Source organism: Portunus trituberculatus, chromosome 47 (assembly GCF_017591435.1).
Source record: "Portunus trituberculatus isolate SZX2019 chromosome 47, ASM1759143v1, whole genome shotgun sequence".
Lineage (NCBI taxonomy): Eukaryota > Metazoa > Arthropoda > Malacostraca > Decapoda > Portunidae > Portunus > Portunus trituberculatus.
This window is the reverse complement of record NC_059301.1, coordinates 13,196,866-13,218,048: the sequence shown is the minus strand read 5'-3', so window position 1 is coordinate 13,218,048 and position 21,183 is coordinate 13,196,866. Positions and strand designations below refer to the sequence as shown.

The following is a 21,183-nucleotide window of genomic DNA, read 5'->3' as shown; positions in this document are numbered from 1 at the left end:
CTGGATGAATGTAGGAATGTAAATTTCTCGTAGCTTCCTTTGTGTTCTTATGTTGTCATGTCTTTCACTCTCCTCCTGCACTCACTTTAGATAACAGGTTCATTCCATCACAGCCACTCTCTCAGGAGCTCACATGTGTGCTTCTGTCACTTCCAAGTCTCTATGTTGTATTACTTTGACTTTACCAAGACTTTTCACTCATACTTCTTTCTGACTATACTATTTAATGACTGGTACCTTCAGTGGGCTTTCTTCTTTATGCCCTTTTTTTCCCTGGCTAGTTTCTCTCTTACATTGAGAAACTATGAACTACTGCAAGGGAAGAGAAACTGCTGGATTTGCTGTGACGTTATTTAATAGCATGGTTGTGATCTGTAGGGACTGGCACCTTCAGTTAGCTTGTTTCTTCGTTTGTTTTTCTTTTCTTAACCAAAGTTACTGGGAAGATAGAAGAAAGAAGAAGACAGAGGCATGCAGAAGTACTTGGAAACTTTGCTTCAAGCCATTCTACAAAATATACAAAATTAATGGATATAAATAGAAAAGTAGATACCCAGTGTCAATAAAAACAACTATACGAAAGATCAAGAGTTTTCTTTTATTGATGGAGGAACTCTGGCAAAGGACAATAAAAAAGCGGAAAAAAGTGCCAGAAAAGTTCAATGAAACATTTACAAATTACGAAAAATGTTCTGAAGACACCTCACTCGTGAAGGAGTTATTAAATCATAGGGAGGAGGAAATATAGAAGCGGGCACCGAATTACCGAGTTTATCCGGAGAGGAGATGAAAGACTGGAAGTACTGGCTAGCCATTGCGTTAGGGAACTTGGCAGAATAGGAATGGGAGAAAACGAAAAGGATGGAAAAGGGAACATTCAGGAGGAGGATGGACAGAATAAGGCTCCTGTCAACACACAGCTGCCTCACTCCCTCAGGCAGCAGCAGCAGCAGCAGTGCCTCAATGTGTTTACGCGTTGCTGTTGAGCCTGATCCAGTCGAGATAGTGAGACACCTCGGTGAAGATGGCGGGGTAGCTGTCGCAGTGCAGCCCCCGGGACGTGATGCCCATTATGACGCCCTCGCAGAACAGGGGCCCGCCCGCGTCACCCTGTGGGAGGACCAGGAGGAGGAAGAGGTAATACTGGTGGTGGTGGTGATGATGGTGGTGGAGGAGGAGGAGAGAGAGAAGTGAGGAGGTGGAGGTGATGGAGAAAGAAGCAGAGGAGAAAAACAGAAGACATCCAGTTTGCAAGATCAGAAGATTACCTAGAGAAGAGAGATTAATGAGACGATTCCCCCAGTTCAAGAAAAGGGTATGCAATAATCAGGAAGCTTTAGGAGATCATTTGATTAATTCTTGGATGATAAATAGTAATAGATAGGCACGTTTTAAACAAGGACGGCCACATGTAAACTTGATGCCTCTTGTTTTCTTGTATTGTTATGAGTATAGAAACCTTCTCTCCCCACCTAATTTACCTCACTATGTACACCATATACCTTGTGCTCCTATACCTGACATTTCTCCTCTTCTCTTCCTTTATTTACTATGGATAGAACACTCCCATCTCACAATACATGTCTTAAATATCTCACTCTTCTATAACTCACATTGCACACCCCCGAGCCGCCGTCCATATGACCTGCACACATCATGTCCAGCATCACTTGGTCCGGCCCGTACACGTCTGAGCACTCCTGGTCAGTGAGGGTCGGCAGCTCCACGGAGCGCAGATCCTTGCTGATGCTCCCGCCGTACTGAGAGTGAAAGAGACAACAGGACTGCATTTAGAAACACTTTGCTCTCTCACCACACAGATCAACAGCCGGGTTCTCCAAAGTTTTTTTCGTGTTAACCTCTTAAGTACCATGACGCGTTTTCATATTTCTTCTACTTACTGTTTGATGATTTTATACAGCTTCAGAAACTTATGCGGGGATTAAAATAGGAAAGACTCTGGCCATTAATCTCTTAACTTCCGTATAGACCCTTTCTGATGTCAGTAAAATCGTCTAATCATACCTAAAACTCAAGGTAAAAAAAATGCGTTCCAGTAATGAAGGGGTTGATAATGTAGGAAGTTGTTAATCAGTCACCAGAACCGTTAGAGAGACTTCCTGAATACTCTGTGTCACTTTTTACTAGAGCCTTTTGGAAGAAGTCGAGGTGCACTACAACCAGAAGCGTTTCAGAATCTCACGATCACAGCTCCGTGTTCAGAAACGTTTAGCTCTCTCACCTCGACTTCTTTCAATATATTACTGTTGATCTCTCTCTCTCTCTCTCTCTCTCTCTCTCTCTCTCTCTCTCTCTCTCTCTCTCTCTCTTACTCCTAGTGACAAATTAACAAGATATCTACATTATTAACAGGATAAACACTCTTGAGAACCAGACTAATCATCTCTGTGACCTGCAGAAGTAGTCGTAGTGAAGTGTTGTGCGATCTTACGTGTTCTTATGGTTCCAGTAACAGATTGACAAGATTTCTAAAGTATTAAGAGGAGAAACATTATTGAGAACCATGTTATTAATATCTGCGGCCTTTGAAAAATGTTGTAATAAGAGAGCCAGGCGTTTCAAAACAGTACAGGCCACAGAGAAAATGTGAGTGTGCAAGAGGGACTGAGGAAAACATGGAGGGAGGAACGAAAGGAGTGAAGGAGAGGTGGTGGTGTGTTAGGGAGAGAGAGAGAGAGAGAGAGAGAGAGAGAGAGAGAGAGAGAGAGAGAGAGAGAGAGAGAGAGGTGGAAGGAAGCATAAGAAAAAATATGAAAAACGGAAAGGAATGGAAGAAAAAAAATAGAAAAAATAAATTAAAAAGGAAGGAGAGAAAGAGAGGGAGAGGAAAGTGACAACGAACTGCAAAGGGAGGTAAAGTAAGAGGGAGAGGAGACAGAAGGAAGGGAAAAGAAGACCCGAGGGAGGGAAGGAGGAATAGAGATGGAAGGGGGAAGATGAGAAAAAGGGAGGGAGGAGAGAAGAAAGCTTGAGGAAAGGAAGGGGAGAAGTGAGAGGAAGAATTAAAAAGTGAGAAGGGGAAGCAGAGGAGGAGGAAAGATAAGAGGGACAAAGAAGTATTGGGGGATGTGGAGAGAGAGAGAGAGAGAGAGAGAGAGAGAGAGAGAGAGAGAGAGAGAGAGAGAGAGAGAGAGAATGGATGAGTGGGTGACTTTACATAGGATTCATTCCATTAGAGAAGGAGGTTGATCTGCGGTGGCGACTCATGGCACACGCACCCCAAAGAGTAAAGGAGAATAAAAAAAGGAAAAAACGAAAGAAACAGGAGAGAATAATAGGACATAAAAAAATGGCGAAAAAAAACACGAAGAAATTAATTAAGAAAACAAATTGAAAATGAAAGGAGAGGAAGAAGACAAAAACACGAAAACAACAACAACAAAAGAATAAGAAAAAAGTTTTGTTTTTTTAAACATAAATTAAGAAAGAAAAAAAATAGAGGACAAGAACCCATAACAACTGAAAGCGTTGATGAATGACTTAATAAAACTCAGCTAATATACTATGACGCAAAACCCGTAAGGTGTCTATCCGTGTGTCTGTGTGTCTGTTCCCTAGTCTCTCACCTCAGTGTTGCCCCAGCCCACAGCCGTGCACGTGGCGGGAGGCGTCTGGTAGTCCTGAGGCAGCTGCACCACCTGCACCAACCCCTCAGCCAGCATAAAGTGTCCTGACGTCTGTAGGAGAGGAATAATAACATAAATAAAGACAAACGAACTGTTCTAAGTACTATAGGCTAACATACCTCTCTCTCTCTCTCTCTCTCTCTCTCTCTCTCTCTCTCTCTCTCTCTCTCTCTCTCTCTCTCTCTCTCTCTCTCTCTTACATCTTTTCACTCATCTTTTTCTCTCCCTAACACACCACAATCTCTCCGTTCACTCCTTTCCTTCCTCCCTCCATATTTTTCTAGTCCCTCTTGCACGCTCTCTTTCTCCTCCTCCTCCTCTATCACCTCCATCACGCCTTCCACCAGCTTAAAGTGCCCTAATGCAGTTATCAGGCAGGTTGTTAGTGCTGAGACATTGGGGAGCTTTCAAAGACGATTAGACAGCTTTATGGATGAGGATAAGTGGAAATCTTCAGTCATGGATGCCTCATACTGCTGCTTGTTGGTCTGTTCGCTCCGTGCTCTAACTCCTGCTTTTCTTGTGTCGATGTTCTTACGATTGACACTTTCTTGTCTCGTCAGGTCTTGCACATCATTCCAATAGAAAGCGCGAAGAAGTTTTGAAAATTCACAGACGAGAGAGAGAGAGAGAGAGAGAGTGTGTGTGTGTGTGTGTGTGTGTGTGTGTGTGTGTGTGTGTGTGTGTGTGTGTGTGTGTGTGTGTGTGTGTGTGAATGTGTGTGTGTGTGTGTGTGTGTGTGTGTGTGTGTGTGTGTGTGTGTGTGTGTGTGTGTGTGTGTGTGTGCGTGCGTGCGTGCGTGTGTGCGTGCGCGCGTGCGTGCGTGTGCTACTTGCGTGGTTGCGTCCGTGAGTGCGTAACCTACCCTGAGAATGGCGATGTCGTTGGCGCCCGTGGTGGTGGAGAAGTCGTGCATGATCTTGATTTCGCCGCGGAGACTCTGTTCCAGCCCCGAGCTCTGGCTCAGGTGCTGCTCCGCCGCCACCGCCTCGATGGAGGAGGCCGAGTACCTGACCACACAGGGAGAGAGGAGGCATCAGGAGGCACTAGTTGAAGTGGCACGTATTTTAAAAGGATTTCTTATGGTTATAGCGACAGATGACCGATTTTTATATCGTCATGGCAGGAAACACTTTTGAAAACCCGGCTAATCATCTATATGGCCTTGAAAAATAGTTGTAGGAAGAGAGGAAAGCGATGCAGAATACGGGCTCAGATTTACTCAAAGTGCGCCTCGCCAGGAACCACAACGCCCCACCACCTACCCGTCCAGGCACTGCGCCGCCGTCAGGACGTGATTGGTGTTGAGCAGAGTGCCGCCGCAGATGAAGGACTTGCCAAACAGGGAATGGTGGTACAGTGCCACCTGCAGGGAGAGGAAGAAGAGGAAGACGAGGACGAGTAAGGGGAGGCGAAGAGAATAACAGAAGGAAGTCACCAGGTAGAAAAGAAAGTAGAGAAGATTGAAGAAAAGGAAGTAGACGAAGAAGTAGACGAGTTAGAAGAAGAGGAGGAGGAAGAGAAGTTGACGAGATAAAAGAAGGAAAGGAGAAAGATAATGAAGAAGGAGAAGAAGGAGGAGGAGGAGGAGGAGGAGGAGGAGGAGGAGGAGGAGGAGGAGGAGGAGGAGGAGGAGGAGGAGGAGGAGGAGGAGGAGGAGGAGGAGGAGGAGGGAGGAGGAGAAGGAGGAGGAGGAGGAGGAGGAGGAGGAGGAGGAGGAGAGGAGGAGGGAGGAGAAGGAGGAAGGAGGAGGAGGAGGAGGAGAAGAAGAAGAAGAAGAAGAAGAAGAAGAAGAAGAAGAAGAAGAAGAAGAAGAAAAAGAAGAAACGAAGATGTCAATATTATTTTTTTAAGTCAACTAGAATTGAACACTGAGGCCAGGAAATGAAAAATCTTTGAAAGGATCAGACGAGACTTGAAATGAGACAGATAGACACACAAACGTACAAAACTTGAGTGCCGAAAATAAAAGAAAAAAGAAATCAATCGAATACAGAACAAAACAATACTAGAAAATTAAACAGATAATTCTCGAGTGCCGTTGTAGAGTGACAAGCACTCAATGAAGGTCTGAGTGAGGAGCGGGTGGCAGCACGCTCCCCACCACACCAGCCACGTGTCAGGCTCACGCACCATGGAGGGGAACTGGCCCTGGGTGGTCACGTTGCCTCCCACGATGCGGGTGTGGCGCAGGGCTGGTGTGTGGCGGGCCGTCCTCGGAATCCTCTCCACCTGTCTGCCGTTCACTCCTGTAGAAGCCGAGATAATGATGTAGAATGATGAGTGAGCCTAACTCCTTCAGTACTGGGAAGCATTTCTACCTTGAATTTGGGGTGTGATTACTGATTAGACGATTTTATTTACATTAGAAAGGGTCTATAGAGGTCAGAAGATGAATGGCTACAGTCTTCACTATTGCAATCCCTCACATAAATTTTTGAAGCTGTATGAAATCACCAAATAGTAAGCAGAGTGAATAAGAAAACGCGTCATGGTACTGAAGGACTTAAGAACATAATGGTTGATGCGAGAATCCACCAAGCCTCTAGTTGACAGTCCCTTTATTAAACACATTAACAAATCACTTTTCGCTCCCCCTCTCCCTCCTTCATGTGCGTCCTTCTCTCCCTCCCTTTCTCCCTACCTGCCAGGCCACTCAGCACCACCACCACCATCAGGCGGCATACACCACGGAAAGCTCGCTGTGACGTGTCCATGATGTGTTTCTCAACTCTAGCCTCTTTGTGACCCGCTCCTTTATACACTGCTGCTCCTCTTATCTCTCTCTCTCTCTCTCTCTCTCTCTCTCTCTCTCTCTCTCTCTCTCTCTCTCTCTCTCTCTCTCTCTCTCTCAGCGTGGGAGAACATCTGGTTGCTCACACGGCCACAGGTGTAAACAGAAGCTGCTGATTCACTCCACTATTGAGAGAGAGAGAGAGAGAGAGAGAGAGAGAGAGAGAGAGAGAGAGAGAGAGAAAAAACTTTTTTTTTTATTGATATTGATGTTTTTATTGGCCATTCTACAGTACTTTTTATATTCTATAGTTGTATATTTTTTTTTTTTCAGTAAGTACCTACAAGCCAATTACAGTTGGTTTTATATGGAGCTTGTGATACAGAGTGCACATTATAATAAAGGAAGCTTAGTTGTTTTGACTTACATATTTGATACATAGATACATGGATATACAGATTTAGTTATAGATAAATAGATAGATAGATAGATAGTTTTATTGACCACAACAACATACATTAACTTAAGATGACAATAATTTTGGGTCCATCCTAAATCATAATCTTGAGTTACTTAAATCACAAGAAGTTTAACTACATACAAATACATATCTACATGCATACGTACATTCATTAACGTGTATTTTTTCATTGTAACTTATATACTGCATTGCAACGTAAGTTAAACATTTTAGGACACACACACACACACACACACACACATATTTTCGCTTACTTATGCATTTGTTTGTATATTTATTTATCTATTTATTCAGTGTGTGTGTGTGTGTGTGTGTGTGTGTGTGTGTGTGTGTGTGTGTGTGTGTGTGTGTGTGTGTGTGTGTTTCACTGTGTGATCTGCTGCAATCTCTGACGAGACAGCCAGACGTTACCATATGGAACGAGGTCAGAGCTCATTATTTACGATCTTCGGATAGGCCTGAGACCAGGCACACATCACACACCGGCCGGGGAATCGAACCTTGGCTTGTGAAGCCAGCGCTCTAACCACTGAGCTACCGGGTGTGTGTGTGTGTGTGTGTGTGTGTGTGTGTGTGTGTGTGTGTGTGTGTGTTCGTCAGTTTATTGCGGAGATGAAGAACATTCAACGTAAGGGAAAAAAAGAGAAGGGAACAGGAAGGAGGGGAGGAGGAAGAGAAAGAGACGTGGAAAGAAAAACTGAGGAGGAGGAGGAGGAGGAGGAGGAGGAGGAGGAGGGAGGAGGAGGAGGAGATGAGGGATGCAGGGAAGGAAGAGGAGGGAAGGAGAAAATAGGGATCAAGATTGAAAGGATGTAAAGAAGAGTAAAACAAAATATATATATAACAAAAAACACGAAGTAAGAGAACGAGGGAGTAAATTCAGGGAGGACAAAAGAAAAGAGAAATGGAAAAAAAAGGTAAAGAGGGAATTGAGAAAGAGAAAGAGGGAGATGACCAGAGAATGAGAATGGAAAAAGGGAAAATGAGAGGTGAGAAGAGAAGAAGGGGAATGAAAGAAAGAGAGATGGAGAGAAACTGTTAGTGACGAAGGGAAATAGAAGGGAAATGGAATGAGAGAGAGAGAGAGAGAGAGAGAGAGAGAGAGAGAGAGAGAGAGAGAGAGAGAGAGAAGCATTGTTTTAACAGTCATAAGCAAAACTGGAAAATCATTCTCTCTCTCTCTCTCTCTCTCTCTCTGTGTGTGTGTGTGTGTGTGTGTGAGATTGGTGTGTTTCTGTGTCCGGGCTACAATTTTTGAGGGTTCAATTAATGGCGGACTGCGTTAGCTTTTCCTTCCAAGGAAAGCTTATTTGTTGAGAAAATAAGCTTTCTTCTCGGCTGTGGAGAGAGAGAGAGAGAGAGAGAGAGAGAGAGAGAGAGAGAGAGAGAGAGAGAGAGAGAGAGAGAGAAGGAGGGAGGAGGTGGTGACAATTATATATTACTCTAACTAGTCTCTTGGAGCATCAAAGCATATACAAATATGCATAGCTACCTTTTCATTCTGACAGGTAGTATTAACCCCTTCATTATCCCGACGCGTATCCATATTCATTGTGCTTACTAATTGGTGATTTTATACAGTTTTCAAAATATATGTGGGGATTTGAAATAGTGAAGACTCTGGCCATTAATCTTCTGACCTCCATACACCGTTCCTAATGTCAATAAAATGGTCAAACCATACACAATCTCAAGGTATCAATGTGTCCCGGTATTGAAGGAGTTAATGGCACTTACCACCATTTAGATCTTAATTGTTATGACAACCTCTTTATGAAACTATTTAGATTATTTGTAACAGACCATTTAAATACTATGACATCTCAATTTCATAAAAAAAAAAGTGGTATTTTATTAGACTGGACCATTTAAAATTTTCCTTTCCTGTTCAATAACAAAGAGACAAGGCAAGTGGCGGGTGTGGCTCTGGGATGTTGCTGCCTCGGCCCTGCTTAACTCTCTCTAACGCTTTTTTTGTCACGTAATCCCCTTGACGTGTGTGTGTGTGTGTGTGTGTGTGTTCTTGATTGTAGGTGTGGTGCGGGCGACCTTGAAGTGTTTCATAATATGGTTCATTGTTTCGAGTCTTCTAGCCCAGCCTTGCCTTTCCTGCACGCGTGCGCCTTTCATTTTGCCTGGCAGAGCGAGAGAGGGAGGGGGAGAGAAGTGGTGGTGATGGTGATGGTGGTGGTGGGGTGATGGTGATGGCTCTACGTTGCAAGAGTGAAGGTAAGGTTTGTCAAAGAATGAACGTTCATTTAGTGATAGTGATTGTGTGTAATCAATATGTACCTCGTGAGATAGTGATAGGTTAAGTAAGTGATAAGGTAGTTAGGTTAGACAGGTGATTGGAATAATGATAGGCTTAAAAGGCTCTAAATTTAAGTTACAATGGATTATAAAGATGTTTTCTTTAAGGTTCCTGTGACAGATTGACTAGTTTTGTGCATTACTGTTTAAAAAGGCTCTAGTTTCAAAGGATGTTTTAAAAAGACTAGTTAAAGTTGTAAGAATATCAAAGGATGCGTCAAGGTTAGATAATGAGGTGGGATGGTGAGGTGATATAACTGATCAGGTTATGATTGTTAACTACTAAGCGTTTCAGAGTTTGAGGGCACGTTTTTCTAGAATAACTTTGTAAGGAACACGCATATCATTATGAAATTTTGCCACAGTGTACTTGACACCCTCCCCGAATATCCCAATGTGCCAAGAATCGTCAACAGTATATAATAATGGTACTTCTCCCTATAAAAAAACAGGAGAAAGTCACTTATCCCTCACGAAGAAACGGACAAGTGGTGAGAAATGGTGACGTAGTACTATCTGTGACGTAGTAACAAGCTCCACCCACATTGTCCCTCCCCCTGCTCCTTCCCTCCCTCTCTTCCTTCCCCCTCCCCATTTTTCGCTCCCTTCCTCCCCTCCCCTCCCCGTCTATGTATTCCCCTACCTCTCTCTCTCTCTCTCTCTCTCCGTCACCATTTCTCACCACTTGTCCGTTTCTTCGTGAGGGATAAGTGACTTTCTCCTATTTTTGTAGGGAGAAGTGCCATTATTATATACTGTTTACGATTCATGACACATTGGGATATTAGGGAGGGTGTCAAATACACTGTGGCAAAATTTCATAATGATATGCGTGTTCCTTACAAAGTTATTCTAGAAAAACGTGCCCTCAAACTCTCTGAAACGCTTAGTAGAAGAGGTGATAAGGTTGATAAGATGTGATTAGCTTAGCAGTTGACGTGTGGTAACAAGCTATAACGGTGATTAGACTGCAGTTGAGGCAGGTACGCTTGCCAAGTGAGTTAGGGTGAGCAGGTGGAAAGTTATTTGTTTTAGTGATTAGTGAGCTTGCTGAGATAGGTAAGAATTAACGAAGTGATGTTCAGATGATAAGACGTAACTGTTGAATTGGTATGTGTCTGTTGTGTCTGGCCGCCATATTATTGACTGTTTAGTGTTGTCGCATTTGGCTTATTAACTAGCGCTGCTCATTAGATTTATACATTTTGTTAGTCACTGTCAAGTAATATGTGTGCATGATGGGTGATGACTACTCGTAATCGACGACATGCGTTTTGTGTAGGCATACAGTTTGTATTGAGATGAAGTAATCTTATTGACAATGCTTATATTACAGCTAGTACGTATATACTGTAAATATATGTACGTAGTGCAATGCAGTATTGTGATGAAAAAAGACGTGACCCGGTAGCCAGCAGCCAGAGTCATCACGTAGAGGTTGGGTTGGATATCATACAGCCAGCCAGCATTGTTTTAACAAAATGTGTGTTACTGGACACGTAGTTGGTTGGTTGGTTAGGTCCAGATCTACACGTAGATCTGGAGTGAGGTAATAGTGGTTCTTGAGACAAGTTGGTGGTGGTGGTGGTGATGCTGGTAGTACGTTATTTATTATTATTATTATTATTTTTTTTGTGGGGGGTGGGGGCGGGGGAAGTGTTGACAGACTGTATGGCTCTGATAGATGGCGTGCCTACCGTCCAGTTGGCGCATGCAGAGCGAGTGTATTTGTCGGACTGAGTGACACGTACTCGCTTCACGTATTATGCCCACGCTCTTACGTCTATGGCCTCATGTCCTTGGCCACACTCGTCCACACACACACCTGTGCCTCCACAGGCGAGAATTTTTATTACTTATACCAGTTGCCAAATTTCTTTAAATTTTCTTAAATTTAAGATTTCATTAAAAATTTCTTTGAACGTGGAATAAATGTTAATTGTTTCATGTGGATTAAGTTTGAAGTGAAGTTTCGAGTAGTAGGTACAGCTAAATGTCTTGTCTCCATCTGTCTATCCAGTTTCTCCCTCGAAGTATGCAAGCTGGTTGCTGTAATATCCTCACTTAAGCCATCCCAAATATCAGCAGTTCTATGTGGCAAACTATATTTCTTGATGTCCCTTTAACATTAAGTTATACATTGATTTGCATAGAAAACGTTTTGCTCGTAATATTTTTTCATTGTAATTGTAAATTTTCTCATGATGTATATAGTGTTATTAAGATGGCTAATTTATGCAAATACGTGTGTGTGGATGTGATTGATGGCGTTATTGTTGCAAAAGCAGACAACGTAGGAAGAGGTCAGAGCATGCCTGTCTTGCCTTAAACATGGAAATGACATTGCACTTTCATGGGCCAAATATAGACTCACACAGTTGAATTACAATTCAATTTCACACACACACGGGTAGATGGAGTTATTATGATTCCAAACTACCTGTGTGTTGCTCAGTGCATTGTCCAGGTGTTCTAGGCGGCAGAGGTAGATTGAGGTGAAGAGATGACAGGAAGGAGCCAGCCTTGCAGTGACATACAGGAATAACGGGATTGCCTCGTCTGCTTTATGGGTCTGTCTCATGGCTTGTGTGGCTGGCGCGGTCATTCAGTGTGGTGATATCAGCATTGTGAGTGCTGATACTTATTTTGTTGACTTATTGATCGATGCCTTTCTTGTGATTCTTGTTTGTGTTGCTGTTATTATTATTGCTATTATTGTTAGTGCTTATAGTTCTACTCCTACTACTGCAACTACTGCTGCTACCACCACTACTACCATCACCACCACCACGCCAGAACTGGCTGCAGCACAACTGGTCACGGGAAACTTGCCATAGAACAACTGGCCACAGGAAACTGGCTGCAGCACAATGGCCACGAGAAACTTGCCGCCTCATCTACTTGTCCAACATTCGCCCCAACTTCTCATTCCTGGCGTGGCCTCGGTCTCTTCCAAAGCACTTATGGGCAGACAAATGAGGACTATGATCAGAGACAATACTTCAAGCTGGAGCAAGATTACAAGTAAAGTACATACCACGGGGATGGATCTGTATTGGCTCCTCCTATGTTTTAGATTTATGTAAATGATATTGAGAGGGGATTATTAAATAGCCATATTGATGTTTTGTGATGGTGCAAAATTGCAGACCCATGAAGAGGCAACATGATTGCAAGGAGCCACAGAGGGATTTCAATAAAAATGAAAACTTGATAATCCTCAAAAAAATTGATTGATGAGAAAAAAAAAGTACAAGGAGGAACTTGATAATCCTCAAAAAAATTGATTGATGAGAAAAAAAAGTACAAGGAGGCCTATGTGGACCCATATAGTAGGTGAAGAAATTATAATGAGTATTAAAGAAAAATATTTGTGAATGATTATTCAGGACATTGAGTCACCAGAAACATTTATAAAGTGGAGATTTTGGCATCACCAAAAAGTGACAATAGTACAGAAACTTACTGAAGGAAAATGGTACATATAGCTTGTGCTTACAGCACAATAGTATATAGTATTTCCATAATTTATTAATATAATATATTTAGTTTTTTTACTATTACATCTACAATATCTTTATCACTGTATACTTTATAGTAATGTTTCAACAGCTTTATTACATCACCGAGACATATGCACCCAAAATATTATTCATACAAAAATAATGACTCAAACACGTTTGGAACCTAACTCACTTGCAAGCCAGGGAGTGTCTGTACATAGACATACTGTACACTGCATACTGTGTCGCATGTCAAACACATTACAGCCATATGTCTGCCATCAAACAAAAAAGGTTCATTCTGCAAACATTTGTTCACAGAGGTGGCAATATTATAAAGATGTGCTCATAACCTTTTATTGAAAGAGCTGTTTAGTGATGTCAGTTTCCTGCAGATTCGTAAAAATTAGTGTTATTTTTGTACAGTATTATGTCAATAAAAGATAATGTGCAACTGTCTGGATTATATGTATAATGAAACCAAATCATGAATCTTGCATGTTGTAAGTTTTCACTAAGTCATGCAATGTTGTCAGTTCTCACTAAGTGATGCAATGAAGTGGCAAGTGGAGTACAAAGTATAACTGAAGAGGAACACTGATCCGTGACTTTCACTATGAAATATAAGAAAGCTTATTAAAAGTTAACACACCTTACTGGGTACTTGATGGCATGGCAAGCTGCTTGAAACAAACACACACACACACACACACAAGGTAAACATGACAACATGCTCATCATGGAGATAGCACAAGCACACCAACATAACTGTACATGTAGCTGTTTAGAATTAAGCACATATGAATCTTTGAAGTTTCAAAACTTGTCTATCATACAAGAACAATTTTTTTTTTCTCAAAATGCCAACTCAGATGTCACAATTATATAAAATTTCAAAAAAATATATGATATTAAAAAGAAAATGGGTAACTCATTTTGTGTGAAAAAGTTCCTTGCTCTCAGCCATTTACTCCCATTCTTTGAAGCATCTTTCAAGACACAGGGATGGGAAGCAGTTAGCTGCTTCCCATCTGCTGCTGGCTGTGTTAGAAGAATGCTGCCACTGGACTCCCTGCACATTATCAATGGTGACTGAGCGGGACAGTGAGGGAATTGGATATCGAGTTGAATTTCGCCAAATATACAGATCAATGGGAATTATAATGTATATATTTGCAGTACATTATATAAAATAAATATAATTAAAAGTGCACCAAAACATATTTGGTTCATTAACCAGGCATGCATACCATTTGTCAAATTAGTTTCACTGTAGACAAATGGTACAGAAAGTTTTCGTCAATAGAAGCAGATATGTCACTCTACCCCAGAAGCAAGAGTAGATTACATACTGGAAGAGTATGAGACAATACAGTGCACTATAGCAAGACAATATTAGAGTATTTATGAAACAAGAAAGGCAGAGTAAGAGAACTGGAATGTGACAATATGAGGTATCAGATCTAATAAATTGAAAGACATGGATTGTTGAAACCAAGACCTTCCTGAACCATTCTGTCTATTCTCAACTTACAATAGATAAAAGCAACCATAAAGGAGAGTAAATATATAAGTAAAATAATTGAAATATGTGTTTTATATCTTCTGTCCTAAGTTTTCCTTTGATTCTATATCTTTTCACATTATATATATATATATATATATATATATATATATATATATATATATATATATATATATATATATATATATATATATATATATATATATATATAAAATGTCAAAACTGAGATTATATAGCTAGTGGAATTCTGTGTGAGATCCTGCAGCAATGAGAGACTCCCAACAACAAAGCATTTTGATTGCTTTGCTCATGCATGCAAAAAGAGTCCAACGCCAGTGGCTGCTGTGCTAAGAGTACTTCAACCAACCTTGATTTAAAAAAAAAAACTGACATAAGCTAACAAAAATCAATGTGCATCTCTTCTAACACCTTCACTCCATGGGACATGAGAGAGAGAGAGAGAGAGAGAGAGAGAGAGAGAGAGAGAGAGAGAGAGAGAGAGAGAGAGAGAGAGAGAGAGAGAGAGAGAGAGAGAGAGAGAGAGAGAGAGAGAGAGAGAGAGAGAGAGAGAGAGAGAGAGAGAGAGAGAGAGAGAGAGAGAGAGAGAGAGAGAGAGAGAGAGAGAGAGAGAATGCAACAGCTTAGGTCATTTGGCGCCGCTACAGTATCTGAATTAAAACCATAAAGTTAGTAAAAGGCCAAATAAAAATTATTAAAAAACAAGAAATTAAAAGTAACTAAAAATATTGAGAGAGAGAGAGAGATAAAATGTTAAATAGAGAGACATTGGAGAGGAGGGAGAGGAGGCCAGAAGTAGAGAGAGAGAGAGAGAGAGAGAGAGAGAGAGAGAGAGAGAGAGAGAGAGAGAGAGAGAGAGAGAGAGAGAGAGAGAGAGAGAGAGAGAGAGAGAGAGAGAGAGAGAGAGAGAGAGAGAGAGAGAGAGAGAGAGAGAGAGAGAGAGAGAGAGAGAGAGAGAGAGAGAGAGAGAGAGAGAGAGAGAGAGAGAGAGAGAGAGAGAGCACTTCACTACCCTTGCCATGCAATTCCACCTCTTCCATCTTTCCTACTTCTTGAAAGCTTTTTTCTCCTCCTCTGAGGAGTCACTTGCTCACTCTTCTGAAGAGGAGAAACTCCTCTTTGAGGACCAAACACTTAATTGGCCAGCCAACCTGGAGGAATAAAATCACATAGTGCATGTTGTCTGAATTATTTCATCATCAAGAAACGTTCAGGTCAATGAGATGTTTTATTGGTGTGAAAACACACTGATTTCACTTTGCATATTTTCATAGACGACACTTGATTATTCGGTTCTGTTTGACGATGGAATCATTGTCAGATACAGAAAAGAGTTTGAAATTTTTGTGCGCCCGTAAACTCCAGATATGACATACGTACACTCATGATGCCACCCTAAGGCAGGAAGGTTAAGAATTGTTAATTGGTTAAGCACCAACATTCATAATTCTTAATGTACCTAAGATAGCTCTCATATCATATAAACCACAAACAGATACATTTTTTATAAAAGTGGCAAAATAATGTCATTAGTATGTAAAAAAGACATTTTGTGTCACTGCTTTACCACAAAAAAAGAAAAAAAACTGCTCTTGCAAACTCCAATTTCAATAAAAAATAGATATCTATGACATTTACAAAATGTTAAAATAATTTATAAAACTTCTACAACTATTGGAGACTTAACCTGAATGCCCAACTCCTAGGCAGGCCTATAACCCATAGAGAGGGGTAGACATGGGGGGCCACGTGGAGTCTGCCTCCATGTCCCGCAGCACTAGCTTGTACTTGTTCTTGGGGCCTTGCTTGCAGGTCACACACTGGAAGCACTTCTTAAGGGAACCACTGTTGATTAGCAGCTACGGAAGGAAAAACAACACAGATTAAAAATCATTCACAGATTTCTTTATATTCTGCACTTTGATATATTTCAGCTACAAAAGGACCTTTCAACAACACCTACCTCAATAGAGTAAGAAATAACCATGTGTATTGTCACCATCAGAAGCAATGTGATTCGGAACATCATGTGCTTGTTTGTGTCATAATAGAGGCCCATGAAATCCATTAGCCAGGACCACGGGGACAACACCATCAGCAGGTTGGCAGTCCCAAGCACCAGCAGTGCCACTGTCAACCAGACTGATCATGGAAAAGACACCAACTTGTTAGTGAGTTCATTTAGAAAAAAATACATCTACACAAAACAATCTAGTTATCAGCAGGAAACCAATCACAAAGGCAGCTATGAGCAACATCTTTAACCCCTTCGCGCCGGTTGTTAAAAAAGCCCGCCTGTATGATATACGGGTGGTAGTGCCGAGCGCGGGAAACTCGTGCAAGCTTGTCATACTTGTCGTCTTTGTGTATTATGCTGCTATTTTTTAGTCACTATATCACCTTCAAAGAGGAATGTGGACGCTTCTCTCTTCGGAGAAAGAGAGAGAGAGAGAGAGAGTGACATTTGCTAATATTTTAGACACAAGCGGGACGCATGTAGCTTATCTTTCGAGAGAGAGAGAGAGAGAGAGAGAGAGAGAGAGAGAGAGAGAGAGAGAGAGAGAGAGAGAGAGAGAGAGAGAGAGAGAGAGAGAGAGAGAGAGAGAGATGGGAACAGTCTATGCCATTGGGTAATTTTAGACACAAGGCAGGACACATGTAGCTTATCTTTAGTGATTGGTGGAGACAAGGATGGTGGGAGGACCACTAGGATTTCAAGGACAGCATACGGCGTGTGTAGTTGGTATCCAACACACTATACGGGACAACTGAACTGAAGAAAGCTCAGAAAAGAAATATGATGTCTACGTAGGCGTCACCGTATTTGCTACTGGGGCTTCATGACGCCCACATAGGCATCACCGTATTGAAGGGGTTAGTTAATAAGCCAAACGTTTTGACACTTTTCTCATGTCATCTTCAGTGGTCTAGAAAACGTTAAAAACAAATATAAGTATAAAAGAACAAAGTTAAAATATTAAGAAAAATACAAAGGTAAACATTTACACAATATTAAGTGGGTATGCTGAGAGAGTATTGTTGAGGGATGGCTTTAGTTGGGAAATATATAAGGACTCCATTATTCTTAAATTGTTTCTATTACAGGTGGCAAGGATACGAAAATGACTGAGATTGGGTTGAACCTTACAAGAGAGGCAGTGGTCCCGTATCGCGGAAAACAGGGCGTTGTGTAGCGGGCACCCTGTTCTGGCAGACTGACCTAAATGCTCACCGACTTGGTTTATAAGTGAGCGCAAGGTGCTATCCACATACCCAGCCTGGCAACTGGGACAAGTAAAACAATAAACAGCCGACAAGTGTAAGGCAGTTGGCAGAGTGTCCTTAACCCCTTCAGTACTGGATGTGTGTTTTGTGACACGTGCGTGCCACAGCTGAGTTCACGCGCCAGAAACCAAGCGTGCTCCCCGTGACACGCACATGCCACGGTTATAAGCTGTGTGTATTGAGGGCTCTCAAGGCCTCGGTTTCTGGGTTATTTCTACCCACGTGGTGGCAAGTGTCTGTGTTTACAAACATAAGGCTGCAGCCATTCGTGGGACGGTTTGAAACGTCAGAAACTTTGACCAATGAGTTATTGTCAGTGCTGTGACGTAATTTGTGAAGACCAATCATCATATTATATTTTTTTCATACATCATATTTTCTGACCTACGTATGGCAACACATGCTTGTTGAGTGCCACAATGCGATATTCTCTAGCTTCTGTTTAGTGCTGCCTGAAGTTTTTTTTGTGGTAGCACGTGCGGATTTACTTCGCAATTATGGATATCTCTACAACTGACAGTGAAGATGAATATGATGGTGGGACAATAAGTTAATTTGAGGGGTCTGATGACTCAATGGAAGGTGATGATATTTTGTTTGATCCTGAAGCTATCAGTGACGTAGAGAATGATGCTAGCAGCGGCGACGTAGACTGCTGGTAGACAAACAGATTTCCCACTTCTTTCAGACCCATTCTCTGACACCAGACCTAACCCTCTACCTACATGTAACACTGATTTTCCTGATGTACATCTTAGTATTATTCTACATCATGAAGCCAGTGCTATGAGTGATCTAGACTGTTTTCAGTTATTCATGGGCAAAGATGTGATTGCTGCTCTGTGTCTCTGGACCAACACACGTGCTGCATATTTTCTTCTACTCAAATGACATGTTGTGGGGTTTCTCTGATAGAAAATATGGTCTTAGTATTAGTTTTTTCAGCTTTTGCAGTTTCCACTTCAAAATCAATTCAGTCCGTACTGTGTTGTCTTCTTACCTAAATTTCCATAATGAAGTTACTTTCCTAAAGGATTTTTTCTATAATAGCTTCACCACCAACCTTTTTAAGAAAACTCTGAATAACTTTCTCCAAAGTAAATATCATCCTAAACAACCAATTACCACTGTTGCCAAAGAAACAATTTATTTACGTATCCCATTTCTAGGTGAAGTTTCCAAGAAATTAGAAAGGTGTCTTTATGAAAAACTTACAAAATTTTACCCTGATAAACATTTTTGTATTGTGTCTACAAATAATCTATGTATATGTAGTTTTTTTCTGTTTTAAGGACACTCTGCCAACTACCTTGTGCTCATCGGCTGTTTATTGTTTTACTTGTCCCAGTTGCCAGGTTGGGTATGTGGGTAGCACCCTGCGCTCACTTATAAACTGAGTCAGTGAGCATTTAGGTCAGTCTGCCAGAACAGGGCGCCCGCTACACAATGCCCCGTTTTCCGCGATACGGGATCACTGCCTCTCTTGTAAGGTTCAACCCAATCTCAGACATTTTCGTATCCTCGCCACCTGTAATAGAAACAATTTAAGAATATTGGAGTCCTTATATATTTCCCAACTAAAGCCATCCCTTAACAATACTCTCTCAGCATACCCACTTAATATTGTGTAAATGTTAACCTTTGTATTTTTCTTGATATTTTAACTTTGTTCTTTTATACTTATATTTGTTTTATCGTTTTCTAGACCACTGAAGATGACATGAGAAAAGTGTCAAAACGTTTGGCTTATTAAAGATGTTGTTCATAGCTGCCTTTGTGATTGGTTTCCTGCTGAAAATACGGTTTCCTAGAAATCAACCTGTTTCGGAAATCCAGTTATCTTCCATTGTTTGCATTCTTCACAAAAAAAGTTTAAAGAAAAAAATGATTATACAAAAAGTAATACTATTTTTATATATGTATAACTTCAAAAACAAAATCGTGACTTCTCTGACGCACCATTAGTGATGAGTGGCTTTCTGAAAGGCTTGCCCGGTGAGTATGTGATGCACAAGATGAGGTATTGGAAGCTTGAGACATAGAAGATAATGGTTGCCTCCCAGCACACCAGACTTTCTGGCCCTTGATCCTTTGATGGCTGATTTGGCTCAAACCTAAATACAGATAAGAAACTAAAGAGATACAAGTACACAGGAATATGTCCACCTCCCTTCCATTTAAATTTGGTACCTATTTCACAATTTTCAGTTCGTTGTTCTTTTCATGAAAAATTATCCCACATGAGCTTTGGAGTTCACTTTTAAGCTAAAGGCACCAATAGCATTCTTTGTCCTTCCTACATTGCCTTATAACTCACCATAACTGCTGAAGAAGGAAGAAGTACGCTATAACCTGGAAAAGAATGACTAGGAAGATCTGGGAGAGGATAGAGAACATATTTGCAGCACCCAAAAGGTTTCCCAAAGGCTTTTGTGGTACCAATTCCCTGAAAAATAAATATAGGATCACAGAACATAATATGTATCTTCAAAACCATGCATCTAAAATCTTTGTGAAATCATATTTCATTTCATAATCTTATTAATACAATAAAATGTCCCTATATCAGATTCATCTAAGGTGTGATCAGTGGCACTTACACTGAAATGCTTACAATACAAAAATGCTTAAAGCTCTCATGAGGATTGATTTCAAATGCAACAGTTTAGAGTGAATGAACTATTTCACGATGTCTTAAATAAAGAAATCTTTCAGACAACTAAAAATATTGTGTTACTCACTTGCTGGGTTCAGTGTAACCCATGAAGATGGCAATGACAGTCACAATGAAAAGATCAATGTAGAGGAATTGTGCATCAGAAAGATTGGTATAAGCCTGCAAACATAATACGTACTGAATTACCCTCAATGGATCTCAATTCCTATATGTATTTTTTAGATAATATAAAAATGAATTTAAAATATTTATAAAAACAAATTTATACAGTCAGTTTCTGGTACGAAAATAATTTCTAGTTCTCTTGTCCTGTTATCTTAAATAATCATTAGATATACATACATAAATTTTTTTTACATTTTCTCTACTTACAGAATACAGGATGAGCACAGAGACAAACTGTATGATGCTGTACAAGGCCATGTATTTGAATACAGAGAAGTTGGTGGTGAGTGCACAGCGCCCCTCACACACCACCTGAGGCACACATGATATATTGCTGGTATGGGAGGTGAAAGGGGCAGCTACACTGGCCTCAGCCTCGGACAGGGAGATGCCCACATGTGCAGCTTTCAGGGCCTGGGAACAATGGAATGGATGGTTAGAAATTAAAAGCTGGATGAAGAATTATACTATTATACTATTTTGTTCCATTATTCTCTTATAGGTCTTCATGTTCCAAAGACGTCTTCTTTCTCAATATACTATACAAGTTAAACGAGTGCAATATCCAAATTACCAAGTGTAAACAAGATATATTCACTATTCCTTGGCACTGTGTTGTGATTAAAATGTTCACCATTTACAACAGAACATTTATTAAAAACCTATCAATCTATTTACCTATGTCTGATATTAATCTTTGAGTAATCTTTCTTTTTCCCCCAGGGATGGACAAAAACCAGTGTTCTCTCTAATTTTTCTTTCTTCTTTCCATCACATTGTTCAGCATTGCATAACATTTCACTGAAGGTGTACAGTACTTACACCAACAGTATGTATT

The 21,183-nt window shown here is 40.9% G+C and overlaps 2 protein-coding genes and 1 long non-coding RNA gene across 13 annotated transcripts in view; 1 reads left to right on the top strand and 2 right to left on the bottom strand.

The window, feature by feature from the left end:
- LOC123520555 overlaps positions 1-20,985 on the top strand; it is a 65,553-nt gene extending 44,568 nt beyond the window's left edge. The window contains exons 1-2 of one of the 2 annotated variants that reach the window (XR_006679303.1): positions 8,424-9,091; positions 20,555-20,985. This is a non-coding gene — a long non-coding RNA (uncharacterized LOC123520555). Of the gene's footprint in view, positions 1-8,423; positions 9,092-20,554 lie in introns of those variants that run through there. The other variant, XR_006679304.1, reaches the window with a different exon arrangement.
- On the bottom strand, positions 578-6,375 carry LOC123520554 (trypsin-1-like). The gene is made up of 7 exons (XM_045282931.1): positions 6,292-6,375; positions 5,781-5,896; positions 4,913-5,013; positions 4,513-4,657; positions 3,588-3,698; positions 1,614-1,760; positions 578-1,110 (listed from the first exon to the last, which is right to left on the bottom strand). Exons 1-7 carry the CDS (start codon positions 6,362-6,364, stop codon positions 970-972), a joined length of 834 nt encoding a protein of 277 aa, XP_045138866.1. The 5' UTR covers positions 6,365-6,375; the 3' UTR covers positions 578-969.
- The window catches only part of LOC123520552 (polyamine-transporting ATPase 13A3-like), a 43,418-nt gene continuing 37,626 nt past the window's right edge, over positions 15,392-21,183 (bottom strand). For all 10 annotated transcript variants that reach the window (XM_045282915.1, XM_045282914.1, XM_045282922.1 and 7 more), the window contains 6 exons: positions 20,553-20,759; positions 20,245-20,339; positions 19,821-19,949; positions 19,463-19,617; positions 16,182-16,360; positions 15,392-16,077 (listed from right to left, as the gene is read on the bottom strand). In XM_045282915.1, the coding sequence (XP_045138850.1) occupies positions 15,931-16,077; positions 16,182-16,360; positions 19,463-19,617; positions 19,821-19,949; positions 20,245-20,339; positions 20,553-20,759 (912 nt within the window). In that variant the 3' untranslated portion in view covers positions 15,392-15,930. The remainder of the gene's footprint in view (positions 16,078-16,181; positions 16,361-19,462; positions 19,618-19,820; positions 19,950-20,244; positions 20,340-20,552; positions 20,760-21,183) is intronic.

Excerpts from the sequence above, each read along its gene's own strand:
- LOC123520554 (XM_045282931.1), bottom strand. The coding sequence starts at position 6,364 with ATGGACACGTCACAGCGAGCTTTCCGTGGTGTATGCCGCCTGATGGTG. Across the intron at positions 3,699-4,512 it reads ACGACATCGCCATTCTCAGG|ACGTCAGGACACTTTATGCT; the intron begins GTAGGTTACGCA and ends CCTCTCCTACAG. Across the intron at positions 1,111-1,613 it reads GCGGCTCGGGGGTGTGCAAT|GGTGACGCGGGCGGGCCCCT; the intron begins GTGAGTTATAGA and ends GTCCTCCCACAG.